Here is a 26,066-nt window from a genome sequence, read left to right on the forward strand (position 1 = left end):
GGGGGGAGGGGGAGAGGAGAGGGAGGAAGGGGGGAAAAGGGAGACGGGGAGGGAAATGGGAGGCGGGGAGGAGGCGGAAAATTTTTTTCAATAAAAAATTATATTAAAAAAATTTCCTATAAATTTTTGTCCTTTGATACACCAAACTATTCCTTCAGAGACTTTAGTGTTGAAATTTAAGGTAATGATTCTGAAGGCTCAACACTGCTAACAAGGTCAATACTTTTAAGATTTATTCAAAACTTAAATTTAGTTGAAGATGAAAATAAATACATTTTCTAGGAGAAACAGGCAGAAAAGAAATCATGATGCTGATACGATCACTAATTCTGAGCACAGAAAACGCTTGGGTGTTGTGAAGATGAAAGAACGTGTTAGAAGACAGAAATCAATCATCTTCCAGCTAAATGAGCAGGGATCTGAAAGACAAGGTGGTCATGACTAATCAGCCTGAAAGACACAGACCAGCTAGGGGTCTGGTGAGTTTTAACAGGGCAAGATCCTCCTCTGACAGAGGCTGTGCAGTAAGCTCAGTCACAGGTAGTGTGCACATTTTTGGGAGGGTAGATTTAAAGGGTTGAGATTTCAGTAGGTACAGATAACTTGGTAGGGCACAAATATTAATGAAATGGCCTCCAAATATCTAAATATATTGTACAATAGCATCTAATACAGTATAAGAGATATACTGCAGTAAGGAGTATATGAGATTTAAGGCAAAATTGTTTTGACTTGTTGGTCATCATTAAGCCTACAGCTGCAAAGTGCTTTGGACAGAAAGCTATGAGGAAAGCACTGGGATTCTCAAAAGTGCAGAGAGAAGCAACAAAGCACTGTGGCCAAAGCTGGGCACCAACTGCCGAATTGTGTGTTGACTTAGTAAGACAGGAAGGAGAATTCACAAGCATGCTCAAGCTATATGGTCACAAAATCAGCAAAGAGCTGATTAGCAGATTGTAAACATGACTTATGAGGCAAGAGTATAAACCCAAATATATTGTTTACTGACTAAAAATGAAGTCCTTGATGCATGGGTTTAAGTACAATTTTTCAGAACGTGACTTCTGAGGTACAGTACAAATTTCCGAAAATTTAAAAATGCATGTTCATGATGCTCCTTGAGGACCTAGCTAGAAGTCAGGGCATGAAATTGAATATGAGAATATCTATGGAGTTTTTTCCAACAGTGATATTCATTACACTGCGGAATGGTCTCACAATGAAAGTAGTGGAAAGCCATTCTGTAAGTCATTGTACACAAGAGTGGACAAAATGTTCAAAGACATACTTGTGGAAAGAAATCTACATGGCTTCTGTGGTAAAGAGCAGAATGAACAGCCCACTAGAGCTCCATTTCTGCCTCTAGGAGCCTTACATGCTGTAATCAAATACCTTTCTTCTACTGTGAGTATATTCAGGCCACTGCTTTGATTTTGTGTTTATGTATTTATATTCCTTTTTTTCATTTTTTTACCAAAAAACCCTTAGATTATAAATTGTTAGGTTTGTCTAAAATACATAAATCATATTTCTAGTTAACATCCTGAGCTCTTTTATGATGACTGCTTTGGGGAGGAGGCATAACAAACAATTGGTATTTAATTCATTTTACCATTCATCTTGAAATGTATAGCCAAACCTTCAGTTAAGTAGCCTTGAATGTAGATAAGAGAGTGATAAGAGAAATTTTCTTGTTTCATTTAGTACTATAACTTCTGTCTTAAAAAACCTTCCCTTTTAACTACTCATAAACACATAATGTCATTGTATTTTATTGAAAACAATTCTGTTGCTTATGGGCATTTATTAGCTGAACTTTCTCTTCAATGGCAATTTATGAGAAATGAGAAAAGTAATGATCATACAGCAAAGACATATCAGGCTACACTTTGAAAATAGCCACTTAAGCTATTATAGGCTTACTCTGGAAATGATAAGTGTATACAGATATATTTCATGAACTAAAGTATCCAGCTAAGTGGGAATGCATTGTAAATTTCAATCAATGCCTAAAAAACAGAATCCTAAGGCATTATCTTTATATAAATGAAAATATCCCTTTTCATTTGTAAGACTGATTTAAGGGCTGAGGCAGTGGCCCAGTAGATAAAACCCACACAGAATGAATGTGTGATACCAGTGCTCCTGTTGCGAGATGGGTGTTGAGGCAGAAGGCTCTCTAGAAGCTCTCAGAACAGGGAGTTTGGCTCAAGCAGCAGTGGCCAACAGAAGAGACTTGATCCCAAGCAAGGTGCAGAGTTAGGATCAACACCCAAGCTTATCTTCTAAACTCCACACTTACACCCTGCCAGCGCATGCACACACCAGACAGACAGACAGACATGACTGATTTAATTTTAATAAGGCGTTTCTAAGGCATTAAGTAGGACAGGAACATGTAGGTCGGATCTGAAGTAGAGGCTATGGAAGAATGCTGCTTATTTGCTAACCCAGGACCGCCTGTCCAAGAACAACACTGTCCACAGTGGGCCAGTCCCTCCCTCTTCAAGATAGTCTAAGAGAGGCACACTCTCAATTAAGGCCGTTATTCTGAAACATCTCTAATTTGTGTTGTGAAAACCAACCAGCACAAACAGTCTTGTCATAAATAACAAAATTCTGTTGCCTTAGATGCTAGGATGGGGTGGGGTGGAAAACTTATGAGGATAGTATAAAGGAAAGTGTTACTTTGTTTTCTTTCTTTTATTGTGTTTTTCTTCCCTTCCTCCTTTCCTGTGTTCTTCCTTCCTTCCCTTCCTCCATTCCCCTTCTGTCTTCCCTCCCTCCCTCCCTCCCTCCNTCCCTCCCTCCCTCCCTCCCTCCCTCCCTCCTTTCCTTCTTTCATATTCCTTCCTTTGCATCCTCTTTTCTCTCTGTCCTTCCCCATCCCTCTCTCTCCCCCATCTCGTGCTCTCTCCTTTACTCCTTTCCCTTTCTCTTTCCTTTACTCTGTCTTTGTCTCACTGTCTCCCTTCTTCTACCTCTTCCTCCCTCTTTCTTTGGGATGAACATAACACAGCTATTCTCTCTCACAGTAGATGTCCTGTACACTTGCTCTCCTGACTCTACACAGGCAATGGAACACACAAACTAGAATGTTTTTTGACTTTAAGGTATGAAATTAAGAGGAAGACTTTAAAAATTTCTCTTCATAGCACTTACATATGTTCATAGAGGTATGAAAATCTAATGAATGTGCCAGTCTACTGAGCATTTCAATAGAATTAAACATGGCCCATAATTTGTATTATGAATTCCTTCAAAACTATATGGGGCATTTATATGTTACAGGCACATGCCATATCTCATTCATGAGATCCTACTCTGTGCTTGGTACATAGTAATTTTAGAAATGTTCAGTGATTTTCCCAAAGTTTTTTAACCAACACATGAACTAGTAATAACGTCCACTAGGTACCTGCCTTCTCTGTCCTAAGTGATGCCATTGTCTCTGAAGATCCTAGTCTAATGACAGCATGTAGGAGCCATCATGGGGCCTGTGAGCTCAATGGTATGCAATGAGCAGCAGCGTGATCTTGGGGATGGTATATGAGAGCACAGGATTAACTCTGCTGCTCTGTTGTCAGTAGCAAGAATTCTTCTCAGGAAAAAAAGACATTCTTAAGGAGCCTGTACATAAAAACCAACTTAAAAATACAGTTGGCAGGTTCTGTGTCCTAAGAGAATCCCATACAGGTTTATGTACTGGGTATCTGTGTTATAAAAGGTCCTCAGATGGTTTTAATAGGAACACTTGTTTATGAATCTCCTTCCTGGACTTAGGACACTTTCTGCAGCCCCATTAGTCCTCTGCAGCTGGAGGCTGCGCTGCCCTGGGTCACTTTCTCCTCTTTAGCCTCAGACTTTCTTGCATTTATATGGAAATCCTTTGGATAGGTAAGGCTATCAACTGTGAGCAACCATACAAATTTCCTTATTTCTGCTGGGATGGAATAATTTGCAGTTATTTCTTTTCTCTTTCATTGGCAGGTTCATTTTCCCTGGGTTCTTCCCTTCTCCCAAACTCTCAGTTCATATTTGCCTGAGGTTTGTTTGATGGCTCCCACCTCACTGAGTACAAGGCAGGCTCCAGGTCTTATCTGCATCCCCAAAGCCTATGTTGAATCCTGGCATTGGAGAATTAGACTCCAGAAAAAGGCTTGTAGAATAAGATAATGAATTATTCAAGAATTAATTTACATTCCACTGTGTGTTCAAGATCAATTAGTAATTTTGATTTCTAAGGAGAGAAATAGTATTTTGCTGAGCAGAAGACATGTGTGTGAATGGCAGGTCGTAGTGACTCAAGGAGGAAACTGCACACCAATAAGATCTGTTCATCACTCTGCCAGAAACGGAAAAATTAACACCTCCAAATAACCATTTTATTTTCATAGCAATGCATCCCACAATACACACAAAGACACATATAAATATGTATGTTTGTATAAGTTTTGCATAACAAATACCCTTTTGTTTTCTTTTTACTTAAAATTTATTTTTATTTTGTGTGTTTGTGTGCACATGCATACGTATGTGTGTGTGTGTGTGTGTGTGTGTGTGTGTGTGTGTGTGCGCGCGCACATGCTTGCGCTACCTGTGTGTAGGCACTAGTAATGGTCAGAGGAGGATGTTGGATCTCCTGGAACTATTTTCAAACCACCTTCTGCTACCTGATGTGGGTGCTGGGAAATGAGTCCCACTCTTCTTAGGAGCAGTCAGTGCTACTGAACTATCTCTGTGGCCCCTTCCTTGCTTTCTGAGACAAGGACTAATGCAGCCCAGGCTGGTCTTGAATTTTGGTCATCCTGTCTCCATCTCCAAAGTGCTGGAATTACACAGTATATGCTACTGCATCTGTCTTATAACATACACTCTTATGAAAGACTCAGAAGAAAGCTGAATGAAGACAGTTCTTCATGCTAATTACAGCATTAAATCAGAAATAGGTATTTGGTGGAAAATTTAAGTTAAAGCTCTGTCTTTCTATTTTGAGTTCCCTTCAGCAATGATTTCTCGGTTAGAATTTTGTATTTATAGTTTTAATTTTGTACAGTTAAAAAAGATTTTTTTTCTCCAACTAGGCTATCTCTTGTGGCTGAATGGAATAGTTGTGTATTAATGATTGCTATTTTTATTTGATATAGAGTTATTTAGTGCAGAGACTTAAATACTAGGCTGTTTAGGTATTTCTCCCCCTGACAATAATACCTGGTTTAGGGAAGAAAGACTGCTGGAGGATCAGAGCAGCACGGTGGCTCTGTGTCTATTTTCTTCAGAGACCTGGGGAAAAGCTAGAGGATCACAGGAGCACTGTGGCTGTGGGTCTTTTTCCTTCAGAGAGCTGGCTTACTTTTGTGCCAAAAGTACATTAAGAATTGTTTGTGCAGTATTTTACAGATTTATTTTAGCAATGAACACTTTTCCACAGCTGTGACATCAAGAACCTTTTCAAATCTAAACTTATTATGAATATTAGAATTTTTTATTAAAGCTATATTTCAGAGTTATCATTACCAGTTCAAAAGTGACTCACGGAGAAACAATAGACATGCAGAGCTGAGCAACATCAGAGCTTTGAGCCTTGGCCCTTCCTTCACTCTTTAAGAGATGGAAGCTCCCAATTAAGAGCTGGATTCACACTGTATAACTACTTATTAATACAATCTTCCTCTAAAGTGTTGTCAGGGTTTGTTTGGGTCTAAGTTTCACAGAGAAGCCTTGGTTGGCGCACATCCTTAAAATTCATAGATGTAAACCCTAACCCTCAGTGTGGTGGTATTCAGAGCAAAGGTATGACATCATTAAGTCATAGGGTGAAGCTCTCGCTAGGGGGAAGCTGTGCCCTTCTGAAAGTCATCTCAGAGAGCTGTCTCTCTATTGTTTCCTTCATGTGAGAATAAGGCTATACAGAAGATCTTCATCAGAACCATGTTCGGGTCCAGATTTCAAATTTCCAATGCTGCCAGCAGCCAGAACAATTAGGAACAAGTTTCTGTTATTTACAAACCAGTCCTCATGTCTCATGATTCAAGTGGATCGTTCCTGGATTACAGATGAAGAAGCAGTGATTTGGGTTATTGAAATGAAAGGTCTTTCACCTCATCAATTCTGTTTATTCTCTACTCTGAGAGAGGAGCAAGAACACAATCAATATATACTATATGAATTCTTTTTCTATAAAAGCCAATAAACAAACCACTCTAACACACACACACACACACACACACACTCAAATAGGTGGTCACAGAGTTTCTTAAAGTTTTGCAAAGCTCTTGAGATCCCCTCGAAGCCCCTCTCTGATGAAACTTTTGGACTGTCAGAGACATGAGTATTTAAAACTCCTGAACATTTCAAGGCTTCAGGGCTGTGCATGAGGAAGGCCAGCTCGGCTGAATCCTGCCTGCTTGGACACTAATTACACAGACTAATGAAGGATCTGGCCGCTCTGTAGTCTGCACTTATGCTAACATCTGGCGCCTCGTGGCTGCCTCCCCTCCATCATTATCCCCAAGTCAACTCTCATTTCCAGCTTCTTTAGTGTCCAAAGAGGCCCTAAGCAAGGCAGCTAAGAGCCCTCGGCAAAGCCATAGGATTGCAGACTTAAAAACTCTCAGGCCATGGTTTACACAAGTGTTTTTACTTCCTACATCATTGAAAACTGCTTTGTGTCACATTTTTTCCAAATTCCCAGTTGTATCTTAGGTAATAGAAGGATGCTCATTAGCCTAGCTAATTAAACATCACAGGCCTTCTTAGAGCAATGTCCTGTGGAAAAATTCTAGCCAGTCCCCACCATGAGAGACCTCCAGCTGTCACTGTAAGATATGCTCATGGGTTTTTATGGCTTAAAAGTGCTAGAAATAAATGTGCCATCACACATGTGACAGTTGTGCTTGAGTGGTATGTATATAAATATATAAATATATATACTTATGTAATGTTGGGGGCCACAGTCACATGTGTGAGTAGTTTTAGTACAGGAGTGAACGTGCCACAAAGCATATGTGGTAGTCAGAGCGCAACCTCAGGTGTCTGTCTCCACCATCCACATTTGTTGCGGGAGGTCCTTCCGCTCCTCCAGCCAATAGCTGCTGAGATACCAGCCCATTGGGGCATGGCCTCTCTCTTTAAAAAAGCAGCCACTTCCCTCCTCTCTCTCTCTTTGCCTCCTTCAGCAAATCCTACCGCGTGGATGATCCCATCCTGGTGCAAGCCTTTAATCCCAGCACTTGGGAGGCAGAGGCAGGCGGATGTCTGTGAGTTCGAGACCAGCCTGGTCTACAAGACACATTCTCTGAGAAAGAGTCTCATGTTATTTGCCACTGTACATGTCACACTGGATGGTCTATCAGCTTCTGGGTTTCTACCGTCTCTTCTCCCATCTTACTGGGATTATAGATTTGTCTCAACACATCTGAATTTATGTGGGTTCTGGGGATCCAAAGTCAGGTCTTGAGGCAGTCACAGTAAGCTGTCATGCCAGTGTGTGTGTGATGTGTATAATTTTACTGACTTAGATGATAAATTAAATACATTTTAAAAATATTTAAAAAATCATTCAAGCAGTGGTCTTTGCAAGCAATAAATGAAAAGAATGTCCAATTGTGTACCTTTGTTTAGAGGAGAGTGTTTTGTTTTTTTAAAACAGTATAGCAGCATTAAAAGAGAGGATGTCCACAACAAGAAAGGAAGCCTGAGCAGTTAAGACTCTCACATAATCTTTACACTGAGGAATCCATATCACAAAAGCTTGCTTTAGTTTTTGCTTCTTATTCTCTGCATCCCTCAACTCTCCTTTCCTACGTTCAAGGAAAAAGGAGATTGTGGTTAGAATGAGAAAATCTAGAGTGAGTAGAATCAATTTCCAGATAAGACTCTTAACACCTACTTATGAATCAGTTCAGGGTACACCATCAGCCATTCAAGCTAGAGGAAGCTGATACAGAGGTATGAGCAAATATTTTTGCTCTTTCTTTAAATCCTTCATTTTTCCATCATAGTTTGCTTTTCTTCCCTGTCCACAACCTTTGCCCCCATTATTCTCTGTATTGTTCTGTCAGAACCTAGCACTGAGTATCTCTTGTCTCTCTTCTACTCCCAGAGCTCATCTGCTCGGCATCTCAGGAGTCAATGTCTTCCCATCTTGCCTGCTTTCTTGCCTATTTGTGTCCAGAGCTGGAGGGATAAATAGACCCACGGGTTTTAGTGACCCTACAGCTTTCCTAAGAATCTTTGTGTCTAACTGTGAATCAATTAGAACCTCCCCACTTTGGAATTTTGCCCTAAAAAAAGTGCTCAGTTCTAGCTGCACTAGGAAGTCCTGGGCCATGGCACCTTGTGATGACAATATCTTGCTATCCCTTTAGCTTCTTGTATCAGTTCTACTGAGCTGAATAAAGAAATGGTAAGTGCAATAGATTCTCAAGTTGCAAGGCTGAGTGTCCTCATCATTCTGAAACACTGAGTTTTCTCACCATTCTGCCACCCTTAAGCACCACTGTCTTTCTGGGATGCTTTCCTTCACCTGATGGACGCAAGTATCCGCCTTAGGGTAAAGAGACCCATCTTCCTGAACTCTGAGAGCCTTTATCACAGCTTTCAAGAAGATTTGTGTTTCTCTCCCACAGGTCTTCAGATTTCTTCTTATTCAGAGTAAGTCTTCAGAAACAATTGAGAAGTGTGCAACATTAGAAGGGGGTTCACTTCATCACCCTTGTTTGAGATCAGACCTCACTGCGTAGCCTTAGCTGACCAAGAAATCACTACATAGCCCGGGCTGGGTTTAAATTAAGGTGAATTCTGCTCCCCAATGCTGAGTTTACATACATCACACTCCCTCATGCCTGGATTCATCATTTAAAAATTTTTATTTTATTACATTTATTTAGTGTATGTGTTTACGTGTGTGTGTATGTGTGTGTTCACACACATACCACAGTGTATATGTGGAGGTCAGAGGGCAACTTTGTGCCTGCAACCAAGTGGGTACAAGTAGTTGAACTCAGTCTTGGTAGCAAGAGCCTTTACCCACTGGATTGTCTGTCTGACCCCTTTCATCACTCTAAACCTGATATGGTGATCTGTCTTAGGCACATCTTAAAAATGCAAACCATTTTCTATTTTGGCTGACTAGCTCTTATTATATTCATTTTCCTCCTTGCCTTTATGTACTAAAGTGTGAATATGTCAGAAATCACAGTTGTAGAAAGAAGGTAATAGGCACAAAAAAGCACAGCCATCTAAGAAACACTCCAGCTTTCTGGCTTTAAAGGGTGTGAGCCCAGTGGTTGCACGTCAGTATAATTAAATGTGAGGTAAACAGGATGCTGGCCTTTCCAATGTCATCAAACAGCATCTCCTTCCAAGATGGAGATGACTTTGCTCAGCACACAGGAGAGTCATATGCTCATATGATGAGAAATGTAGTTTATACAGAGTTCTCTGTTTTGGGCTGTACTCTTTTTTATTGAATTATTTGTTCTTTTGATGACCAGTTTCTTGAGTTCTTTGTATATTTTGGAGATCAACCCTCTGCTCAATGTGGGATTGATGAAGATCTTTTTCCATTCTGTAGGCTGTCGTTTTGTCTTGTTGACCATGTCCTTTGCTTCACAGAAGTTTCTCAGTTTCAGGAGGTTCCGTTTTTTAATTGTTTCTCTCAATGTCTGTACTACTGGGGTTATATTTAGAAGTGGTCTTCTGTGTCAATGAATTCAAGTGTACTTCCCACTTTCTGTCTTATGAGGTTCAGTGTGGTGGATTTTATATTAAGGTCTTTGATTCATTTGGACTTGAGTTTTGTGCATGGCGATAGATATGAATCTATTTTCATTCTTCTATATGTTGATATCAAGTTATGCCAGTACTATTTGATGAATATGCTTTCTTATTTCTATTTTAAATATTTTTGCTTCCAAAAGGTTGCCATAAATACCCCCCCTCCCAATTACTTCACCCAACAAAAAGCAAAAAGCAGTTTGGAGAGAACTATGCCCAAATACCCTAAATGATTGTTTATAAATATTTGTTCATATTTAAAGGGGGATATGCTATAGAGATTTGCATTGGTATGGATCTTGGTTTACTGATACAAATTTAAGGTCAATTTTGTTATGCATGTATTTGTGCTCTTATTAAGGTATTGTGTTTGTGCAGCTCATTTAAAAATGTAATGTATAGTTAAAATGCAGATTAGTAGATAATCATTTGTAATAGTCAAGTTTGTAGTCATGTTAGTTAGGCTTTCTAGATATACAGAGATATATTTCAGATGTATAGGAATTCTTCAAATCTTTCAAAGACTTTCAGAATATGGCACTTAAAATATTTTAAGAATTTAGGACTTTTTATAACACTGAGACACAACTGCTCCTGGCAATACCAATCTACTTCAAGAGGATGATGGACATGGAAGAGGCTCCTAATGGAGCTTGTTAGGCATTTGGGCAAGTAACTGCTTGATGTTATGCTGTATGAACTGGACATGTAGGACCCACAGAGAAATGACTGCTGAATTTGCCTAAAGATGAGATGTTCCTTTGGGGTTCCTGCTACACAAAAATGTCTGCTAGCCATTCTGCAAGACACAGAAAAATGTGACAGGTAAACTGCCAATATAGGTGGAACTGTCTTTGAAACTTCCTTCTTCATTGAAAAGTCTTTGGATACTATATGCCTGTAGGCTGAAGATGGATGCTACAATGATACAGAAGAACTTGGAATGACTGTCCAGGCAGCAAGATGTTTCTGTCCATTCTAGAGTTTTTAAAGTTGCTTACAATGAACTTTTGTTTACTTAGGTAATATTATATCCTCCTGGAGTCTTTGATGGAGTTGAAAAATAGATAGATATAATTAGTTTTTTAGTTATGATAAAAGATAAAGTAGATATAAATATTGTAACTGTAATTCTTGCTTGATACCTGTTTTGCATATGCAATTTACTATGTTAAAGTTGAAACGTTCCTTTTTATTTAAACAGAAATGGGGATGTGATGTCGGATTCCCCTCTGTGAATATCATTGGTTAATAAAGAAACTGTCTTAGGCCTGAGCAAGGCAGAACAGAGGTAAGAGAGGAAAACAAAACTGAATGCTCGGAGAAAGAAAGCGCAATCAGAGAGAAGCCATGTAGCCCCACTGGAGACAGACTCCGGAACTTTACCCTGTAAGCCATAGCCTCATGGCAATACACAGATTAATGGAGATTGGTTAATTTAAGACATGAGTTAGCCAGAAATACACTTAAGCTATTGGCCAAACAGTATTGAAAATAATATGGTTTCTGTGTGATTATTTGGAAGCTGAGCACCTGCAAACAAACTAGCAGCCTCCTACAACAATGGTGGATGATTTTTTTTTTTGATGAGTCCTTGGATTCGACTTGCCAGTATTTTATTGAGTATTTTGGCATCAATGTTCATGAGTGAGATTGGTCTTTAATTCTTTTTTCTAGTAATATCTTTATAAGATTTGAGGATCAGGGTAATTGTAGGCTCATAGAAAGAGTTTGGCAATGTTCCTTCTGTTTCTATTGTATGGAATAATTTGAGAAGTATTGGCATTAGTTTTTTTTTTTTTTTAAATCATGTAAAATTCTGTGCTGAAACCGTCTCATTCAAGGCTTTTTTGTTTGTTTGTTTGTGAGACTTTTGATATCAGTTTCTTCTTCTTCTTCTTCTTCTTCTTCTTCTTCTTCTTCTTCTTCTTCTTCTTCTTCTTCTTCTTCTTCTTCTTCTTNTTTTTTTTTTTTCTGTGGCTTTAGGAGCCTGTACTAGAATTAGCTCTTGTAGACCAGGCTGGCCTCAAACTCACAGAGATCCGCTGCCTCTGCCTCCTGAGTGCTGGGATTAAAGGTGTGCACCACCACCGCCCAGCCTGTTTCTATTTCTTTAGCAGTTATAGATCTATTTAATTTGCTTATTTAAATAATGATTTAATTATAGTAAGTGATTCAGAAAGTTGTCCATTTCCTTTAAGTTTTCCAATTTTGTGGAGTACAAGTTTTCAAAATATGATCTAATGATTCTCTGGGTTTTCTCCATGACTGTTGTTATGTCCCCCTTTTCATTTCTGATTTTGTTTATTTGGATATTCTTTCTCTGCCTTTTGGTTAGTTTGGATAAAGTTTTATCTATTTTGTTGATTTTCTTGAAAAACCAACTCTGTCTCATTGATTCTTTGTATTGTTTTCTTTGCTTCTATTTTGTTGATTTCAGCTCTCAATATGATTATGTCCTGCTGTCTAGGTCTCCTCAGTAAGTTTGCTTCTTTTTGTTCTAGAATTTTCAAATGTTGTGTTAACTCACTAGTGTGGGATTTTCCTGGCTTCTTTATGTACACATTTAGTGCTATGAACTTTCCTCTTAACACTGCTTTCATTGTGTTCCATGAATTTGGGTATGTTGTATAGTAATTTTCATTGAATTTTAGAAAGTCTTTAATTTCTTTCTTGATCCTTGCTGATTAAGGTGAACATTTTTCAATTTCCATGTGTTTGTGGACTTTCTGAAATTAATGATGCTGTTGAATTCTAATTTTAAACCATTTTGATCCGATAAGATCCATAGGGTTATTCCATATTTTTGTATTTGTTGAGGTTTGCTTTGTTACAGAATATGTGGTCAATTTTTGAGAAGGTTCCATGAGGCACTGCGAAAAAGGTGTATTCTTTTATGTTTGGATGGAATGTTCTAAAGATGTCTGTTAAGTACTTTTGAGTCATAACATCTTTTAGGTTTTTTTTTTTATTTCTTTGTTAATATTCTGGCTGTAAGCCCTGTCCAGTGGTGAGAGTGGATTATGTTGTAATGGGAGCAGCAGGGCTGCATCCCCGGCATCCGGCCGCCCGCATGGCTAGCTTATGCCCCGAAATAATTACATGGAAACTGTATTCATTTAAACACTTCTTGGCCCACTAACTCTAGCCTCTTATTGGCTAGCTCTTACATATTGATCTAACCCATTTCTAATAATCTGTGTAGCCCACAAGGTGGCTTACCAGGGGAGATCTTAACCTGCGTCTGTCTGGAGTGGGAGAATCATGGCGACTCTCTGACTCAGCTTCTTTCTCCCAGCATCCTGTTCTGCCTACTCCACCCACCTAAGGGATCGCCTATCAAAATGGGCCAAGGCAGTTTCTTTATTAGCCAATGACCTTCCTCCATCAGGATTGTTGAAGGCTCCTGCTATCAGGGTGTGGGATTTAATGTTTGAATTAAGCTTTAGAAGTGCTTAACATCATTCTTATGTGCAATAGCAATACATTATTATTATTATTATCATAGTTGCCCGGATTGTATGTACAAAAATGATACATTCTATAAAAGCAGGAGTTTGCTAAATTGACTACTATATACACAATATTAACCTTAGTATATATAACACATAATAAGAGCACAGTAGACATAAACTTTGAAGTACACTGAAACCAGTGCACAACAGAGAACACTAAGCAATGCTAACGAAATTTCTTTTCTCTCACTGACTTGGCTCCTCTCTCCTCTTAGCACTTTCTACCTTTCTCCCTCTCTGCTGCCTCCCACCAGAGGAGCCAGCCTTTTTCTTTAGTTTCTTTCTCCATTACCATTATTTGCCTAGCCTTGCCTTTGTCAAATTATCTTTCACTCCAAGATTACAGTAGATGTTGTCTTTGTTGGTTATGAACTCTATTATAGTTCTGTTATATATTTATACATTAGGAAAACACTCTGATGAAAATAACTGATCCACTCAATGCTCCCACAGAGAAACCTCATTCAGAGTGATCTCTAAAGTTGACGATGTTTTAGGACATTTGAGAAATACTAAATAACATTTTTTCTCTATTTATTTAAATTCCTGGGGAAGGAGACTGCATATAAGGTATCTGTCACCTTTGTGGCCAACACAGTTGACTGTGGATTTTGTTATTACTGGGTCTGCCTATGACTGTACCTTAGGCTTGTTTTCTGTCACCATTGTTTCATCTTTTGATCGTGTTTTAGCATCTGGTCTTTCCTGGCCTCATGATTTAGCTATTTTATCCCTATAAACACAGAAAAATGTAATATGTGTCCAAAATAGGATGAACCGTGGATAAGGGTCAGAATCTTCCTTCTTTGCTCTTTCTTACTTTTTACAGTTTTAGGGACTAAACCCAGGATTTTGAATATGTAGGCAAGTACCCTATTACTGATTTATGGCTTAGCCATGAATTTTCTCTTTCTTTCCTTTCCTTTTTCTCCTCCTCCTCCTCTTCCTCCTTCTTCCTCTTCCTCTTCCTCTTCTTCCTCTTCCTCTTCCCCTTCTCCTCCCCTCCCTTCCCTCCTCCTCCTCCTCCTCCTCCTCCTCCTCCTCCTCCTCCTCCTCCTCCTTCTTCTTCTTCTTCTTCTTCTTCTTCATTTTCAGACTGGGTCTTGCAAAAGTTACCCAGTTGGTTTTGAACTCACTCTGTAGCCCAGGCAGGCTTTGAACTTGTGTCCCTCTTAAGTAAATTAGATTATAGGTCGGTAATACCAACCAGCTCCACTTCCCTCTTAACTGAGATGTTAGTTGTTGTTCTCCCTCCCTCCTTGGTACGCTCTACCTTTAGCAGCTGCCACTGAAAACATTGTTGCCACCTAAGGAAGACACTTTGTTCCATACATCCATGTGGTTTAGTGTTTGATTTTATCCCATAGCCTTACGTCATTGCTTCCTCATTGTTCAGATTTCAGTTGCCGTTTTATTTCAACTCTTTCATTTTGTCTCCCTGGCTAGTCTGAGACCCTCCCCAGTCATTACTCATCAAATTCCTCTCTTTTATCTGTCTTTATAGGTCCGTTAAATGATCACTATAAAAATAGACTTATTTACAAGTTGATTGCCTATTCTCGCCCAATGCCAGGAAGCATACCATAGCTCCTACAGATAACAAACTCTCAAAACTCCATGTGTTTGCAGGGAGAAGCTAGGGTAAGAGGCTCTTCTACAAATATCACTACTCATGCTTGACAATTCTGGGCAAATTGCCAAATACTTGATGTTCAGCGTATTCTCAAAGGTTTACCTCTGTAAATCACGATGGAATTTTTACAAATTTTAAAGATAAAAGGAAGACGTTCTTTTACTCCTTTTGTTTAATAATTCAGCTCAGTGGAGTGTTAAATAGGATCCAAATACAATGCACAAAATACACGAATAAATAAAAATATTACATTAAAATAATTAAGTTTATAATGAGAATTGTGTATCTATCTTTCTATTGTTGACATTTTACTGTTTTTTTACAATCTTGAAATTATCAATAAGTAATATTAGAATTTACAAGTTATAACATATTACATGTATTGTTTAACTGAGATTTCCCTCTTCCTTCCAGAGTGCTTCCTCTTTCTCATCTCCTCCTTTCCCCTTCTATATTCAGCCATTACTTACATGCAATTCTTTGGTTCATTTGAACTTTCATCTCACTGGAAAACTTAATGGGACCACTTAAAGTTAGTTCAGTATAGGGCAAAGCTGTTGAGTGACTATTCTGATAAAATTACTATCTTAAACAATTTTCAAAAGTATTAACAGTGAACTTTAGTATTTTTAATATGTGCCATATACTAAACTTTATTAACAGAACAAAAGGTTTTGAGTCACTTTCCAATGAACATTTTTAATTAAAATTATTTCTTACTGTTAAACAAAAACATGAAAAATACTATAGTGATAGGATTTAAAGTTCTTAGGTGGGAGGAGTGGGAGGATGGAAGGGAGAAGGGACAGGGATTGGTGTGTAAAATAAGATTGTTTTAAAAGTAAAAAATTATAGTTCTCATGTTTATAATCACAGATAATAAAAATACTTCCTTGAATGAAGAAAGTGAAATATGTTCACAGTGCACGAGTGTGCACATATTCCATATTTGCACAAATACACAATGCACAAACAGTCTCCACTGTACACATACATGCTCGTATGTGTATGCACTGGCAAGGACTTAAGAGTTCACAGGGGTCATAGTTATAGTTTCCACTGCTGTGAAGAGACACCATGACCATGGCAACTCTTATAAAGGAAAACATTCAATGGGGTGGCTTACAGTTACATTATCATCGTGGTGGGATATGGCAGCATCCAGGAGGACATATTGCTGGAGAAGGATCTGAGAGAGAAGGAGCTATATCTTGAGCCCACAGGCATCAGGAAGTGGTCTGAAACACCAGGTGTGGATTGGGCATATGATACCTCAGATCCCACCCCGCAGTGACAAACTTCCTCCAAGAAGGCCATACCTCCAACAAAGCCACGTCTTCTGATATTGCCACTTTCTATGAGCTTATTGGGGGGGGAGAGTCTACATTCAAACTACCGCATTCTACTCCCTGGCACCCAGAAGCTTGTAACAATATCATAATGCAAAATGCATTTAATACAACTTCAAAAGTCTCCATAGTCTATCACAGTCTCAACAATGTTTAAAAGTCCAAAGTTCAAAGTCTCTTTTGTGATCCATGTCATCTCTTAACTGTGATCCCCTATGTCTTAATTAGGGTTTCTAATGCTGTGAAGAGACACCATGACCACAGCAACTCTTATAAAGGAAAACACTTAATTGGGTAGCTTATATTATCATGATGGTGGGAAATTGCAGTCTGCAGGCAGATATGGTGCTGGAGAGTTAGCAGAGAATTCTACATCTTGCATAGGCAACAGAAAGTAAACTGAGACACTGGGCAGTATTTTGAGAATATATGAGACCCTAAGCCTGCCTCCACAGTGACATACTTCCTCCAAGAAAACATACTTACTCTAAGAAAGCCACACCTCCTAATAGTGCCACTCTCTATGAGCTCAATAGGGGCCAATTACATTCCAATTACAACAACATGCCTCCTCATAAGGTAGTAATACCATTGATGGTGACTAAAATAAAGAATATCTGAGTGATTAATATAGTCCATGCAGAATGGCTTTTGAAAATTAACTAATTGAATCATCACAACCAAAGTAAGAACATCATCTTCATTGTGGAGCTGAAGAAACTGAAACCGTAAATTGCAGAGCTAAAATTCACAATACTGTATGAGCCTTCTCTGTCCGTGAACACTGTGTGCAGTGATATGCTTGCTTAGTGGACATTAGAATGCTTTTCCTAATCGTGCACCAGTTTTTCATTCCCCCACAAACTGAGTAAGAGATGGGTGATTATTTATTTAGATAGTTACATTAAGGGAGTGGTTGATTGCATTATTTCTTCCACTTAATTATGTCTCCTCAATGGAGTGGAGTGAGATGAGCAGAAAGACAGACCAAGGAAGTAGAACCATGTAATTCTTTTATGGGTCACAGTTTCTTAGAGAAGAGTCATTTCTACAAACTGTTTAGAACATGGGATTGTGTGAAATACGTATAGGGTAAATGCTCATACTCTTCTTATCCTCAGAAAGCTACTTGCCGTTTATCTGCAGGAGACTGATACATAATTAGTGATGGGAGGACAGTACTCATTCCTGAGCACCATGCAGGCATTGAGAACAGCATTCTTGTCTTTCTAAAATCTGATACCTCAGAGTTACCAGCTGAAAAGCAGAGTGAACATCTTGTTTAACATCACACTATCAGCAGCCGGTGAAACATGCCTCCAATATGAAGCATGTCTCTTTGTATAGCTCTGTTTCCCCTGTCTGCTCTGGAGCGGACGATGCTGCTGCTGAGAGGAAAGGCAGAAGACTGAATTCCCAATACATTAAACAATGTTTAAATGTAAGATTCACCTCTAACCCAAACCACAACACGTCCAGTGTCATTAATCATCCACAATATCATATAATAAAATATTATTAAAATATGAATTGGACTTTTCCAAAAGCATATGAAAATTGGTCATGCAGATTTAATTTCAGTATATAGAGTCTTTATATCCCTGAGAACCTATTGCATACAGCTTCTAAAGGTTGACTCATGTACCTGAACAGTCACTGAGGTAGGAAGATAGACAGACTTGATATAAGGAGGCTAAGAAAGGTACCACAGCTTCTTCTATCAGCTGTTTTCCATTTTCCAGGGACATGATGACGCCTTCAAAATAATTCCCGTGCCTCAAATATCCAAATGCTTATTATTACTTAAATAAGGGACACAAAACAGCTGTGTTCAGCCACACTGCACTGAGGCAGACTTTTATCCCACTGAGAGCACCAGTTGTTCAAGTGGTAGGCTGAACTCTTAAAGGATCTGTGTCTTATACAGAGTCCCTGGGACTACTTGAGTTGCTAGGAAATATGTCCATACCTTTTTGGGTTTTCTCAGGATTAGACTACAAATATAGTCAGACTTCTTTTGGACCACCAACTCCCAAATAATGACACAGAGATTTATTATTATTATTATGAAAGCCTTGTCCTTAGCTTCTGCTTATTCCCAACTTGCTCTTATAACTTAAATTAATCCATTAAAATTAATCTACATTCTGCAATGTGAATCAACAGCTCTCCTCTTGCCAGTGATTCTCTCACTTCACACACCTTCCCAGAATTCCTATCTCCACCCAGAAGATATCCTCTTCTGCTGAGTCATTGGCCATTCAGCTCTTCATTAAGCCAATCAGACAGTGTCTTAGACAGGCAAGGAAGGACAGATACATGTCTTTACACAGTGAGATCAAATACCTCACAACTGTATATCTCACACTTGGCACTAGGTTTTTTGTTTCTTTCACTGAAACTGGAGCTATGTGTTTTGACTATATTTGCTGGTAAGCAGGCCCCCAACATCTTCCTGCCTCTGTCCCCCATCACTGTGGCTATAGGTATTCATTAGTGTAGTTGGCTTGTTTGTAGATGCTGGGAATCTGAATTAAGGTCCTCATGATTGCAAAGCAAGCAATTTAGTCACAGAGCCATCTCCCCAGACCTAAAGATGTCTCCTAATATCAGTGTTGATAAGGTAGAACAATTTCAGCACAAATGCGACCTTGCAGAATCACGTGAAGACTCTTTGATCATTCTCTAACCAATGTTAAATGGTATATTAGACAGCTGTGAGGGTCCCTCCAAGCATCAGAGGAAACAAACGAAGAGAGGTAGAAAGAAAAACTCAGTACAGCCCAACTTAGTGCTGGTTGACACTTCTGAAGTCTGATACCAGGTGTCAGGAGCTACCGAGTACCAGCCTCAGCACTCTCTCGGGGTTCAGGGCAGCACTTCTACAACAAGAGAACAAACACAGCTTGGGAATGGGGTCTGACTGATTTAGACACCGTTTTCATGCAAGTTTCTTTATTCCTTAGGGGAAGATGAGCACAAGGGCATCAGACACAGGGGTGAGGCATAGGGTAAAAGGGGCTAAAAGGTGAGGGTGTGAGGGCATAAGGCGAAGGGCAAGGGTAAACATGTAAGAACAGAAGGGGTGATCTCCACAAAGTTATGAAAGGAAGTGATTTAGGTACCAAACTTTGAACTCCCCATGATAGGATAGATAGAGTACTTTCACCCAATTTCCAAATACAAATGGACTGGGCACTGTGAATAGAAGTCTCACTAGATAATCATTCTTACTGTACATAGTCTTACTGTGCTTGAGTTAAGACCTTTCCTTTTTTTTTTTTTTTACACAAAAAGGGGGAAAGGTGGGATAATCTTTTTGTATACTGTGAAGATTCATCTATGTTTTATTTCATCTGCCTAAGGCACCTTCTGATTAGTTTAGTAAAGAGCTGAGCGGCCAATAGCTAGGCAGTAAATGATAGGCTAGACTTCTGGGGAGAGATAGAAATCTGGGGGAAGAGCCTGAGAGGCAAAGACTTGTCAGAGGGACTTGGAGGATGATGGACATACAGCATGGAGGATGTTTAATGAGCCATGTGGCCGAATATAGATTAATATAAACAGGTTAATTTAAGTTTTAAGAGTTATTTGAAAACAAGCCTAAGCTAAGACCATGCTTTCAGACTTAATAAGCAGTATCTGTGCCATTATTTAGGAGCTAACAGTCCAAAGAAAGTCCGTTTACATTATACCCTGTCAAGTTTTTGGATGGGTGGTGTGTATCCCCAGAGATCCACACAAATAGTGTAGACTCTGGTCCTGGTTATCCACTAGAACTAGATAGCAAGATCTTATTATGGAAGACAGCACACACTTTGCTTACAAGGCTTGGAGAAATCCAACTGACACTCACCGAGAAGCTTTCTCTTCTGCTTTCACGGTGCCACAAGGTATTTTTTGCAGGCTATACTGGAGAAAAGCCATCAGCAGTCTGACCCAGCTGTGAACTGTACAGACTACAGCAATGACTGGTCTGGCAAGAGCTGTCTATTGACAAAATAGTGACTGGATGCGATGAAGGTACGCAGCAGATTTCTAGTTGTATTTAAGGCTTTCATCAACTGTGGAAACTCATGCATAGTACTGTATGCCTGGCCAAGAACCGGTGGCTGGGTGGTCATAGACCCTGGAGAGAACTTATTACTATTATTTTGCTAAAGAGACATAGTATCAAACTGTCTTCTAAATACTTACTTCATATCCATAGTGTAGCTAGCTCCTTCTCAAAGGAGCTACTTTTTCGGTCAGGATGACTTAAAGCAAAGACTCAAGATTGGTTAACGTACAGAGAATATGAGGCTGTGGGATTCTCGTCCCTAAATGGGACAGATAATCACAACCCTAATCCCTAGGGTTGGGGAACACCGTGAAAAAAGTGGTAGACAGATTTTAAAAGCCAGAGTTTATGGATGACTGCTGCAAATTAATGCCTTCTGGACATGCTAGCCATTGCACTTGTATAAGAGCTAAACCAGCCAGAATTCCAGATCGGAGAAGAAAGGAGGTCATAAGGCTCCAGCCTTGAATGAGGATCTCTTAGCAGTTGGTGGTTACTGGGGAGAGAGACAATTGCTTTTTTTAAGTGGTATATTTCAGAGCAGGTCACCGAGGGTGGTGTCTCACACCCATGAACTTATGGGCAGCAGGAATTCAGCTAAGTGAAATATTGGAGGGAGGGAAGAAGGAAGGCATGGAGAGAGATAAAGAGAGATAGAGATAGAGAGATAGAGAGAGAGAGAGAGAGAGAGAGAGAGAGAGAGAGCGAGCATGTCTTGGGGGTTATTCACAAGTAGTTGGAGGGGAAAATAGAGATCTATATGACTTAATTATACTGTATTTATGCATGACATTATCAAAGATAAATAAAGTTTTAAAAAGTAGGGTATAGAAATGAACTTAAATCTCCACAAGTACTAAATGAGCAAACAGGCCCACACACATGTCCACTTACACACATCCAATGAATAACAAGTAAAATAAAAAGAGAAATAAGTTATCTCTGGTTGTAAAGTGTGTTACTTAGCACACACAAGGCATTGCAGAGGGCGTATGTACTTGAGCAGCACACACAAGGCATTGCAGAAGGCGTATGTACTTGAGCAGCACACACAAGGCATTGCAGAGGGCGTGTGTACTTGAGCAGCACACACAAGGCATTGCAGAGGGCGTGTGTACTTGAGCAGCAGTCCTTGACCTTTCAAGGAGAAAAGCTATTTTGCTGAGCCATTTATCTCATCACAAACCAAATGTGCCAAGTCCACTTTGCCTGGGAAAAATAGCTTAAAGAGGAATGAAATGGAGAAACTAAATATTCACACTTAATTTCCATGGTTAGCAGTATCACTCAAGTCTGCAATAATCTCAACCACAATTGATGTTTTTGTTCTAAATTAAAACTGGAACCAGTGTAAACTCCTGCTAGTTTTTCCTTGACTCTGTTCTGGTACAGAAGTCACTTAGTGCTTAATAACTCAGAACAATGCAAGAAAACATTGGATGATAAAAACATATTTTTCTATTCTAAGCTCAATTCAAACAGAAAAGACAAAAGGGATCAATCAAGTTTAGAATACTGTGTCCTACTTGGCACCCATACTTTAAGCTAGACGAATGGAAGAGGAATGAAGATTCATGACCACATGTGACCCAACAGCTAGAATTCACTCTAATGTGGATTCCAGCTTACTATGAGGTTGAATATTTCCAAACACTCATAACCATTTCATGCTGGAAATGACTGCAAGAGGCCTAGGTAGAAGGTAGGTTATAAGTAAGCATAAGTGTATCAAACAGGATTCAGATTCTTCAGCCCAGAGTAGGACTTCATGGTCTTGAAGATGCTTGCTAACCCTCAAGCTCTTAGTCAACAACATGGGCCCTTCTCAACACTGGGGTATTATTTAAGCTAAAATCAGCAGGATTTTAATTCTGTGACAGAATTCATGAACAACTTTTTCAAATCAAAGGAGGAAATATTTTGTTTTCTATTTTAATTCTTAAAAGATGTTTAACACACACACATACACACACACACATACTCCCCACCCATTTGAAAAGATCTATTTACCTTGCTTTAGTTGAATTGACCATACTTTCTACAGACTCTTTCCCACTTCTATTTTCTATTTCTTTTCAAAATCCATGGCCCTGAGTCTAACAGACTAGATCCAAAATGGTTTTCCTATAAATGAAGGCTTTAAGATTTTGTCCATAGGGAAGGAATAAACATGAAATAGGGAGTTGACTATATTACCCCTCATAGTACTGTATTTAATCACAGAAAATGATCTTTATGAATTCAGTGTCTTTTCAAATCACAGAGCAGTTTATCTACTCACCACAAGTGAATAATAAATTCTGAATCCAGGTTTTGCCACAAAGTAATCATCAGATTTGAATGTAATTTTAATCTGGTTTGTTCTTGACGTTATCCTTGGAGGGGTTTCCTTGTGGCCACACCACCTTCCTCTAACTACAGTGCTGGTTTCAGAGATATCCTCCACTTCCACAAAGTCATACCTAGAAACAGTGGGATTCCGTTAAAGTTGATTTGAGAAAAAGCTCACATATCATTCCTTATGACCAACTAATTGAAAACAACAACCTGCAGCAATGAATGTGCAAAACTGAAAGCTTGTGTGGGGGAAAGTCGGGCAAACTTGGAATTCAATCAGTCTGAGGAGATAGAACCCTCATTTCCTCCACTGTGACAGTTTCAATGTCCTATGTAATTAAAAGCAACTTTCAGAACATGAAGCCTAGAATGTTTTCTGGAAAAAATAAGTAGCTGTAATATGTAACATATTTTAGAGGTAAGTTGAGCTACATGTCCTAATATTCACCATATGAAGATTGCAAACCACTTCTCATTGTGAAACAGTTTGCCCACTCAACACTTCCTTGAGAAGTACATGACTGACATCTTCGTAGATCAAAGGGCCTCGTTTCTTTATGACCTTTTTTAGAAAGGAAAGCATATGATGCTAAGTGGCTATGCCTGCTAATCAGTAATGCTGGTTCTCACACAGCGGGCAATTGAGTCTAAGTTAACACGGGATCGCTCTCAGTGTTAGTCTGTAAAGCACAGCACAGAACCATTAACTATTCTGTGTATGTCCATCGTCCTGTACCATTCTACTCCACTGGAAAATCTGAGAAGCAGCTTCAATGGATGAAAGGCCTGGAAAGTGCACCAGCATAAGACTTGCTTGGATATTGTCTGGGCCAAAGTCCCAATTCATCTGTGGCTTGCTTTCTGTTATAAGGAAGCAGGTATGGGGCCCTCTTCTGGCTTACGTAAGACTGTGGGGCTTCCAAATGGGAGAGTGAGGAAAGCTTCTGGAGTTATCACCACAGTTTATGCTAATGATGGGACTATTGTTGACACCAATGTCATCTGTGAGTTCTCTGACTGTGAAACAACTCAGAAAAGCCAAGGCAGGGCTGTGAAGCTCTGGTTCATTGCATGGAGCAGAAGATGGAAGGCTAGGGATCCGCATCTGATATTTAACAACAGGGACACTTAAGGCATTGAACTCTGTGACATTGGATGCCAAACCCGAGTGGCTGTGCCATAAATAAAATGAACTAACTATAGAACCCCTGGCAGGTGTTAGAGAATTGTTCAGAGTGGAGAAAACAAAGCTCCCAAGCTCACATATTTTTGTCTGTGAACATAGACCACAGTTGTTAATTTGATGAGGTTTAGAATCACTAGGGATGCAGACCTTGGGGCACATGTGGGAAATCATCTCCATTGGTTAGTGAGGTGAGAAGACACATTCACTATACAGGAACCACTCCCGGGCCTGCACCCTGGATCGTACACTATCAAGAAGGTTATTCCTCCCCATTTCACAACTGACATTGCCATGGGACCAGCTGCTTGAATTCCCTGCCACCTTTGAGCTGTAAGCCAAAATGGACTTTTCCGCCACTAGTTCCTATTGTCAGGCTATTTTAGCACAGTAACTGCAAAGGAAGCTGAGATTGTGCAGAAGTCCTCAGTGGAGACAGTGGAGACAGATCTACCATGTTCTCTCCTCCAATCTCTTTTAATTGCATTTTATTTAAATTTTGTCCCTCTCCCCTTTTTTGTCAACACGCACACACACACACACACAGGTTGAAAGACAGAAGATCAGCTTTAGTTTATTTTCTTAGCAGGTGTTAATTAGTTCTCCATGTTTGTATCTGACTCTGCTTTCTGGTATACATTCCCTTGTGTGCTCCTAGAAAATGATAGTCCATACTGTTATTTTCTGGGGCGAAACAGCAGCATAATAAAAGCTGTCAGCATAATAAAAATGAAACAAAGGACAAGCAAGCTGGATGCACCTTTTTTATTATTCAGAGGAAAATAAACTGTGGAAAAGATTTAGTAGTTAAGGAGTTCATTGGCAATGCAGAATAAATACAGCCAGTAAAGTACAAAGAAGAAAAAGAAAATCCCCCAGAGGTCTCACAGAGATAATTGAGGGGTAAGATGCTGAAGCCTGAACTTTCTCTGACAAGCATGTTAACGAGGGAGGGTCATTAGCGGACTCTCATCTTCTACCCTGCTCAGGGAAGAAGAGCACAAGGACCCCAGGGTTGCTCGGCTTCTAGAGAGGTCCTGGCCTAAGTATCTGTCACCATGGCCTGTCATGGTTACAGCGGCCTGACCTCTGGAACACACAGGGTCTGACACTGTGCCTGTGGCGGACTTTGGCCCGGTTACAGTTTGCAGCTCAGGGGACCTGGATTAGATACATCTAATTTCTCACAAAGGCCTCTGTAGGCCTTGGAAAGTCACAGATCCCCAGTCTATCCTCAGGGAAACATGTGATTGATGGTAGTGTCTATTTCTGTGGGCCTTCTACACTGCCAACACAACACTTATTTTTTTTTTAGAAAGACCATTTTGTTGTTAATATAACATTTGCCCCTCTTTTCTTTGTAGGTACAACTGTGATCAGCCACTAAGCTGAGGTGAGATCTTCAGATTGTGAGCATTTTATATAGGGAAGGGGGAAGGAACTAATAAGAAATATTTGGGTAATTCCAAACAGTTTAAGAAGAATGTTCGATGTGAAGTTTTTCATTCAGTTCCTCCCACTTTGACTAGAACACTGAAAAGCATCATTTTCTCTTACCTACAGATGTCATTTTCTGCTTCCTCTAATCCAAACTGATGGTCAAAGGCCAGCTGTATGCGTGTCTTCTCCTGGGAATGGAGGCGCCATGTGAGGAGCAGGTTCCGGGGGTAGCTGCCGGGGAAGCGAGGACTCTGCACATGGCCATGGCCTGTCACCTGGATGTTCTCATCTCTTCGGTACAAGTCTGTGAGGTGATTGCCCTCTGTTAGTAGTCACAACTTGTAGAAATTAGTATGCTGTCCACTTACAGAAAAGTCAAAACAACAGCAACAACAAAAATTTACAACATGGCATTTCAAAGCACTTCTTGTTTTTGTTTAAAGATAGAAGACCAAGTGGTGAACTTGGGTCAACAAAAAAATTCATGTTTCAATTTTGCCTGCTTTCCCAAACGCCTTACAGTTCCTAATGCCCAATGCTTTGTAACCTTGGGGCTTTCCTCTCCATTACCCTTAAGAAGCGAACATATCCAATCATCTCAGACAAGACTGAAATCAAATGAGAGAATATCACCAAACAGTTCATCTCTTGTCTTTATTTTGTTATATAAAATGATTAACTTCAGTTTGGTAGTATTTCTAGTGGTTGCAGGGTTCAATAAACAAGGTTGAATGAATTAGTGAGAAAAGATAAATGAAGAGACTCTAAT

At 39.5% G+C, this 26,066-nt stretch overlaps 1 protein-coding gene across 1 annotated transcript in view; it reads right to left on the reverse strand.

The window, feature by feature from the left end:
• Positions 1–25,623, reverse strand: part of Pdgfd (platelet derived growth factor D) — a gene marked incomplete at its 5' end in the record, with an annotated part of 103,127 nt that extends 77,504 nt beyond the window's left edge. The window contains 2 exons of the mRNA XM_050130248.1: positions 22,619–22,799; positions 25,415–25,623. Of these exons, the coding sequence (XP_049986205.1) occupies positions 22,619–22,799; positions 25,415–25,623 (390 nt within the window). The remainder of the gene's footprint in view (positions 1–22,618; positions 22,800–25,414) is intronic.
• Between the last annotated feature and the right edge of the window lie 443 nt (positions 25,624–26,066).

This window comes from Alexandromys fortis, unplaced genomic scaffold (assembly GCF_014885135.2).
Source record: "Alexandromys fortis isolate MF-2015 unplaced genomic scaffold, M_Fortis_MF-2015_v1.1 scaffold_311, whole genome shotgun sequence".
Taxonomy (NCBI): domain Eukaryota; kingdom Metazoa; phylum Chordata; class Mammalia; order Rodentia; family Cricetidae; genus Alexandromys; species Alexandromys fortis.